This window comes from Pristis pectinata, chromosome 34 (genome assembly GCF_009764475.1).
Source record: "Pristis pectinata isolate sPriPec2 chromosome 34, sPriPec2.1.pri, whole genome shotgun sequence".
In the NCBI taxonomy this organism is placed as follows: Eukaryota; Metazoa; Chordata; class Chondrichthyes; order Rhinopristiformes; family Pristidae; genus Pristis; species Pristis pectinata.
The window spans coordinates 8,613,973-8,622,708 of record NC_067438.1 but is presented as its reverse complement, the minus strand read 5'-3'; the positions used below and the strand labels follow the sequence as shown (position 1 = coordinate 8,622,708).

At 45.8% G+C, this 8,736-nt stretch overlaps 1 protein-coding gene across 3 annotated transcripts in view; it reads left to right on the top strand.

The window, feature by feature from the left end:
* The first annotated feature begins 2,453 nt into the window (after positions 1–2,453).
* Positions 2,454–8,736, top strand: part of LOC127585786 (signaling lymphocytic activation molecule-like) — a 47,104-nt gene continuing 40,821 nt past the window's right edge. For all 3 annotated transcript variants that reach the window (XM_052043483.1, XM_052043482.1, XM_052043484.1), the window contains exon 1: positions 2,454–2,969. In XM_052043483.1, coding sequence (XP_051899443.1) covers positions 2,900–2,969 — 70 coding nt within the window. In that variant the 5' untranslated portion in view covers positions 2,454–2,899. The remainder of the gene's footprint in view (positions 2,970–8,736) is intronic.

Genomic DNA, 8,736 nt, shown 5'->3' with positions numbered 1-8,736 from the left:
CACTGCAAAGTTTGGGAAAGGGTTACTTTAAACAACACAGGAATTTAGACCCATTGTCCTGGCAACATTTATCACTAAAAAAAACAGATCTTAACTTAATGCATTCCCATGGTGGATTGCAGTGCAAGGGCCAGCATTATATTTTCCCCATCTTTGAATGGGAAGTATTGTATAGTGTGTAATGAATTTCAGGATTTCTTGAGCTAATCCCAAACAGTGCAATACTTTTCCTTTCCAAACATTCCTCCACAACTAATCTCAGTCCAACCCTTGGTTTCTGCTGTTACTGGAGTTGCATTGTTCTCACAAAAGCTGATTCCTACTTCAGGAGTTGAGCAGTTTTCTGATCCATTGGAACATTCCTGAACTGTTCTAACAGAAACACAAGGTGGACCTTAATTCTGCAATTCACTGAAATATCTTCAACTTAGATTTAAAACAGAACAGCTGGAGGCACAAATTTATCTTCAAGTAGCTGGTTGAAGGCCAGGTAAAGCCAGCCTTACCCTAACCTTTGAACTATAACTTCCATGTTATTTTTGTCCTTTCCCATTATTACAATAAATTGAACTGAATTAAGATCACTGCTTCCAGAATGCTCCCCAATTCCCACCCTTTCCACTTAGCCAGGTTGAATTGCAAAGACTTCACAATTTTTTTTTGATGAGGGCAATGTTGGGTACATCCTCCGCCTCCCCACTTGTCTGGCAACAACTTGTGCACAGACCCGTCACTGTCTTGGAATCTCAGGTAGCTCTGGTACCTGCCACAGGTATAGACCACAACTGCACCGAGTGCAGCAACACAGAGAGCAAAAGATCACCAGGTTCTTGCCCTCCACAGAGGTGGAGAGCCACTCCCACAATCCCAACTTTTGTTGCACCTTACCAAATTCCACACAAGTCTTGTTGCACACCCAGCTCCACTGAACCAGATCTGTGCCTTGGAGACAAGAAATTGTGCAGATGCTGGAACAATACACAAAAAAAATGCTGGAGGAGCTCCAGCCAGGCAGCATCTCTGGAGGGAAATAAATGGCTGACGTTTCAGGCCAAGAGCTCTATCTGTGCCTCAGCTTGCTATCTGCTTATTGAAAAGATTCCCGTGACTACATGCCAGGAATTTCATTCCTACTATAATTATACTATTTCTGGGACATTCTTTGTAATTACTGTTCTTATTTCAGCACTTAACATTTTGTTCATTAATCTGTGGTCAGGCAGCTAGACTACAACATGTCATCATTCCCATTCGGCTGGCACAAGAGACTGTAGATACCAGAATCTGGAGCAACATACAAAACACTGGAGGAACTCAGCAGGTCAGGTAGCATCTATAGAACATTACAGCACAGGCTCTTCAGCCCACAATGTTGTACCAACATGTTATCCTGCTCCAATATCTATCTAACCCTTCCCTCCCACATAGCCCTCCATTTCTCTATCATTCATGTGGCTATTTAAGGGTCTCTTAAATGTCCCTAATGTACCTACCCCCAACAACCTCTGCTGGCAGTGCATTCCACACACCTACCACCCTCTGACCTACCTCTGACATTCCCCTTATACCTTTCTCCAATCACCTTAAAATTATGGCTGCCTCCCAATGGCTCTTACTTATGAACTCCTCATTATCCCATAGGAGCCAAAGGTTATCCAGCTGCAGCTCCAGCTCCCTAACACAGTCTGTATGGAACTTCAGCTGGATGCACCTCATGCAGATGTAGTTAATCAGGGAGACTGGATGTCTCCCAGAATTTCCACATCTCACAAGATGAGCACACTACTGACCCAGGAGCCATTCTAGCCTGGCACTAAAGGAAGCACCAAAGCAAGAAAGAAAGGAACTTACCAGAGACTTACCTTCAGCTCTCCTCACAGAATTCCCTTATCCCCAGTCCCAAAATGGCCTTTCTATTGCTACCTATCTTCCTTTTGTTTGCTGCTGTTAATCAGCCAATCAACTGGTAACAATTTTCAAATGTGCCTTCTTTAGACTCTTGCAAGGTGAACCCCACAAGGACAGAGACTCTGCTCTTTTCAAAGGTCCTGCTCCAAATCTAAGGAGAGAAATTGACAGATGAAGGGTCTCGACCCAAAACATCGACTGTCCATTTTCCTCCATAGGCTCTGCCTGACCTGTTGAGTTTTTTTAAATTCCAAAATAAACTTTATTCATAATAAAAGACAAACAGTATACAATTATAAAACAGTGCAAGCTTTTACATTCTTGTACAGATCATTCATTAGTGTTACTTTTTTATAGAAGAAACAGCACCAATGCCACACCTGTGGCTCCCTGGGGGCTACCCAGTCCTGTATTTACAATATTTAAGGGGCTTTCTTGCCTGACCCCACCCCTCCCTCTCCAGTGGCAGAAGAACTCTAAACTGTAGTACCATCCCCACCCAGCCTTTGCGTTGGCTGCACCCGGCGTCAGTGTGTCCCTCATCATGTACTCTTTCAGCCTGCACTGTGCCAATCGGCAGCATTCCCCTACGGACATCTCTCAGTGCTGGAAGACCAACAAGTTTTGGGCAGACCAAAGGGCGTCTTTCAGCAGCAGTTGTTGTCTGCCTCCGTGTGTGTGTATGTGTGTGTCCCTGGGAACCGCCGGTAGATCAGAGGATCCTCTTACGCAGCTGCTGGGGATGAACAGTGACTAGCACCCTTTTGTTCCTCAATTTGAGGAGCCACGTTGATTACAACCGTGTTCCCTCCCTCAACTCAGGTTGGCCGAAGGACTGTTTGAGTGCTCTCTGACCACGACTCTCTATTAAAATACACAAAAGGGAGTTCACTGCCCCTCCCCTCTGCGTCTGAGTCTGAATCTGAGTCTGAGTCCCACAACCAAGGAGACGGTATCATACTTAAATGACAGTCTCCGCTTCACAGAAGACATGGTCAGGAGAGGTTTTGGCATTGTCTCCGCCACTGGGATTATTTGTCTGCTGCTGAGCGGCTCCGGAGGTGAGTTCACGCTTTAACCGATGGGGTGGGTTAAAGATAGATGCAGAGGACTGGAACAAGCGCTTTTATTGGCGCGGTCTGTTGTTCGTTTCGGATTTTTAGACTCTAGGATCTTATCGCATCCCTTTAAATGACTTTTCTTTCCCGTTCTTTTAAGCCAATCGCTATCTCGGGGAGGTAAATTTATTTCCTTTGTTCCTTTCCCTGAGCCACGTTGCTGGGGAGGATCGGGAGGGGAGACTTTCCATGGAGACCCTCGGTGCCTGATTGAGATAAAGTATCTCCTTCACACCCCGTACCAGCACCTTCTCTGCTCGACCACGCTGTGAGGCGGACGGTGCTCTGGATAAAGCGTTTTATTCCGCGTGAAACGGATTAGTGATGAAAATGCGTCGAAAATAAACCCGAGGTTGAACTATCCACATATAACATACGAGGTTCACATTTTCATTGGAAATTGTGTAAATAACTGTCCGGAACGGAGTTGCAAACTGCATCACGAGAAAATGTATTTTTGCAAAATATGCCGTTTTCGTCAAAATAATCGTCAGTGTGTAATGCAGATATTCCAGTCAGTGTTTTACAAAACGTTAGCAGGTCTTCAGTTATCGCTTAACAATAGCGTCTGCCCCACTGCTATCAGGTTCTTGAACTGGCCTGAAAATACCTAATTCTAGTCCGGACTAGATATGTATAATTTATGTAATTACGTTTGTAATGAACTGTGCTGCTGCGGCAAAAAGCGAATTTTCATGGCATAGGTACCCTGGGCACATATGGCCATGACAACAAACTTGTACTCGTTTTTACAGCCTTAAAGCAAATAGTCTGTGGGGCTTTGGCGTACATTAACTTATTCATGTACCTCTAGTACCATCGCCATTGAGCCTTGTAGTGACTCCACCCAGATATACAGCATCCCTCAGGACAGCTGGACATGCCAGGTTTCAGGTCAGAGGGCATCCTTCATGTCATTAGTGGCTTCCTAGCTGCATCTCAGAGTCCACCTGTTACGGAGGATTATGGCTCGTGCTCCTTCCCAAACCTGTCTGGCATGGGCACATTCACCAAGGAGTTGGGCAGAGGTCTCAGTTCCAGTCTCAGGGGCTAGTGTGTGGTCTGGGGAGGGATCTCTCACCACCAGCCAAGCAAGGGGGCACAGTTTCCCCAAGAGATTGTAACGTCCCCTTATACCACGTGTGTTATACTGGGAGACCCAGCCAATCTCACACTGACACCAAGGAACAGCAGTAGCCTCCACTCCCTGCCACGATGGTCTATTGACCTCACCATGGGGGATGGAACTGGAGAAACAGGATGCATATCCTGTTCCTGTTATTACTAAGGAAATTAGATGAAAATAAGCACTAGTGATAGATTACACGACACCAACGTATTTAACTATTAAAGCACAGAGCGATGGCTTTGTTTCTGCTGATGGGATCCCAGTTTGAATGCTGATTTTTGGATCGAGTATTTCCTTGGATTTTGAAAGTTCAGTCTGGGAGCTCCTTACTGACAAGTCCCAGAAGATAATTTGGAGATGAATCTACATGCCTGTGATGCTGCTGCAAGCAAGTTTTTCATTGTACTTGTGCACATGACAATAAACTCGACTTGACTGACAACCTCTAAACCAGAGCAGTTTCCAGTTAATGTCACAACTGGTAGTGCTGCTGCCTCACAGCTCCAGTGACGGGATTTAATCCTGACCACCGGCGCTGTCTGTGTGGCGTCGTCCCTGTGACCGTGTAGCTTTCCCCTCTCATCCCAAAGGTGTGCGGTGGGTTAATTGGCTACTGTGAATCGCCCCGTATGGTGTAAGTGGTCAGGACAGACCTGATGGGCTGAAGGGTCTGTTTCTGCTCGATTACTTCTCCTTCATGTGGGATCTAGCGTAATCTTTGATGAGCCTTTATCCTTTCCCTCCTCCCATCTTATTTTATCCTCTGCCAAGGACTCCTGGTGCAGGTGTGGGTTGTTGTTTAGCTGAAACAGGAAGCTTGGGTTGGCTACGCAACCTGGCAGCACTGATCGATAGCAGTGAGGGAGGGTACAGTGGGAAGCTGATCTTATCCAAATGGTTACACAGCTACCTTCCATCTCCACCTAGAAAATAGAACATAGAACACTACAGCATAGCACAGTACAGGCCCTTTGGCCCACAATGTTGTGCCGACATTTTATCCTGCTCTAAGATCTATCTAACCCTTCCCTCCCACATAGCCCCCTATTTTTCTATCATTCATGTGTCTATCTAAAAGCCTCTTAAATGTCCCTAATGTATCTGTCCCCACGACCTCTGCTGGCAGTGCGTTCCGTGCACCCGCCACTCTCTGTGTTTAAAACTTACCCCTGACATCCCCCTTATACCTTCCTCCAATCACCTTAAAATTATGTCCCCTCGTGTTAACCATTGTCACCCTGAGAAAAAGTCTCTGACTCTCCACTCGATCTATGCGTCTTATTACCTTGTACACCTCTATCAACTCACCTCTTATCCTCCTTGTCTCCAAAGAGAAAAGTCCGAGCTCATTCAATCTGTCCTCATAAGACATGCTCTCCAATCCAAGCAACATCCTGGTAAATCTCCTCTGCACCCTCTCTAAAACTTTCACATCCTTTCTATAATGAGGCAACCAGAACTGAATACAATGTTGTCCACCTGTTGTCAGTCATGTAGATTCTCCCTAACAACAGAATCTTTTCAAAATATACTTTTAAAATCTGTAAAGTGAAATGATCCTTCTCAGTGAACAGTGCATAAATAAACAGGTCTTTACATTTGGTAAATATTAACTAATTGTTTGGTACGCAGATGGCACTCAGCATATGGATTGCATGTGTGGGCAGCTCTCGCTGTATCTCCTTTGGTTCAAGGTTCAGTGGACACTTGGATGGCACCTTTTGTTCAAGGGAGTTGGGATTGAGCGTGTCAGGCTGTGATCAGGGGGCTCCCTGAGGCACCAATGCACTGAGCATGCTCTGGAGCTGGAAAGCACCAGCTGAAGGTCATGGACTGGATTACCAGAGCATCCCTGAGTGCTTTGGAGTTAATTAATTACGATCAAAGTGTAGTAACTATTGCCATGTAGGCCACACGGCAATGGATGTGTGCACAGCAAGAGCCCAGTACAATCCATTACTGACTAGGATAAAGGACCAGCCTGGGCAACAGGGAGAACCCCCCTTCTCTTCACACTAGTGTCGTACGATATCTTACGTCCACCTTACAGAGGGGGAGAATGAAAATAATCTTCTCCAGAATGTGTAATACAGTTCCATAAATACCATACATTGATCCATCCACTTGCAGATGGCTCTCATTTGGATTACACTGCGACTGGACTGGTGATATGAATAGATAGTGTAGTTACTTCTGGTTACACCATACACCTGATATTTGAAGCCCCTCAGTTGCTTCCCCCTTCATGGTATCCCATGGCACAGCAACTCTGGCAGGACTCGTAGATATACCACAGCCTGTACAAGTTCCCAGCTTGTATAACTTCATGCACTGGCTGAGGAGGCCACATGTGGATTTTCTTTGTATTATTGCCACAGCAAAGTGTAGTGTAACTATATAGCTACAGGGCACCGCCCAGGAGTACTGTCTTGTTTGCACAAGTACAGCTCAGTTTCTTTTTATCTGGCAACATTTTTTCTTTTTAATTAATTTAATTTGGCTTTTATCTCTGAGACAGTGGAACTGATATCAATCCCACTGAAAGTCAAGGAACAAAGAGTGTTGTTCTATTCTCCACACAGGTAATGTAACAAGACACTGATTGCAATGGTAATACATAACCATGGCTTGAATTTCCTGAATTTCAATGTGCGTTTAGATTCATTTACTATACAACAAGTATGCAGTGCTACATGCCTTGCCTCTTGTATTCATGATCAAAAGTTGGGAAGGTGTCATGTTATGTGACAATCCACCATTCTAATCCTGATGAGTCAAAGTCAGCTATCGGATGGTTGCTGCTTGACCAGGTCTGTCCCTGTTGTGAGTCCTGGCCAAGTAGAAGGGGGTTAGGGAGTTAGTTTGAAGGCAATGGGGCAGTTGCTCCTCTTATGTTTGTGCTCCTCATCACCTGATGTTATTAGCCCTACGGCTAACTGCCACCAGGGTTAGGGTGGGGGTCAGCAGGTAGGACTGACGTCTGAGTCACTCGACAGTACAACAGCACCAGTGCAGCAATCAGTTTGCTTTAGTCTCATTTTTGGTGCTTGGATGAGTCTGGTGAAACCAGAGGGACTCTGCAGAATCTCACACAAAATGCTGGAGGAACTCAACAGGGCAGGCAGCGTCTACGGAGAGAAATAAACAGTCAACAGGACCCAAGGAAGGGTCTCGACCGGAAATATCGACTATTTTTTTCTCTCCATAGACGCTGCCTGACCTGTTGAGTTCCTCCAGCATTTTGTGTGTGTTGCTCCAGATTCCAGCATCTGTAGAATCTCTTGCGTCTCTGCAGAATCTCGTTAGTTCTGGAGTTACATGCAGAAAGATGGCAGTGAAGGTGGAAGGGACTCCATTAGCAGCGGGTGCACTGTGCCCATAGTGGGGAGAAGCAACCAGAGAAAGAAAGCTGCTTTATAATCTTCCATCCTCAATGAAACTTGAAGGAACAAGTAAACTGTTACTGGTCTCATCCCCATTCCTTCCTGCCTTCAACTCCCTGCCACCCCCAGCATTGAACAGCTGCTTCGGTGTGAAAGTGGACTCATGCTGTAATAAATCAGACAACAGCAGAACCAAGGAGCGTATAATTAATGCTTTATTAGTTTAATGCTAGCGGGAGTGAGGGATACAGAGAAAGAGTAAACATTGTCACCCAAGCTCTGTACTGATCCCCACTCAGAGATTTACCGGTTAGTGTCCCTACTTTTATACCCAATCCGTGGGAAGCCTCTGTGGGCAGTTGCACGTACTAAGGCAGTTGCTTACAGCAAGCTTTTAGCAAAACAAGATATGTCTTAAGCACTTCTTTGTTTCTCACCAGCACCTGCACATCGTACAGTCATAACTATAGTCACACCATGGTTGTGGCAATATCAAGCCATGGTGGGACTATAGTCACACCATTAACCCTTACATTTCCAGTCATTAACCCTTACATTTCCAGTTACCTTTTACATTGGGATGTGACTAGTTTGTTTGGGGTGTTGGCCTGTGTTGTATCTAGTGCTCTAATCCAGTTCTTGATACAACCTGGAGTGAATCAGTCTGGCTTCATGGTGGTGATGATCTCAGGAGGAGAGGGATCATCCCTCTGGTACTTCCAGCTGAACAAGATTCCTTCATTTTTGTTTTTATCACTTGTGTGCTGAACCCTCCTGGTGCTGAGAATGGGAATGTACTTGCTGGTTACTTGGCCTCTGGATACAACAAAGGCTATGGGACCGGACAGCTTCCCAGACAAAGTAGTCACGTCCCCAACCAGCTATTCTGCACAGCTACGACAGTGTCATCTACCACCTACGATGGTGGAGAAGTTGCCTCCACCACCTACATACAGTGGCTGCAGTTCCATTAAAAACTGCACGGCAATTTACTCGCCCAGGGGACTCTGACAGCACCTCCCAAACCTGTCAAGGAAAAGTGAAGCAGGAGCAATGGAACACTACCTCCTGCAGGATCCCCTCTTTCCTTCCTCCCAACCACTTCCAACTCCCCACTCTGCATCACTGCAACACAACAATTCTAATTCGCCCTGCAGGCTCTCCTGAGCAAGTACTGATGGGCTGCGTGTGGCTGTGT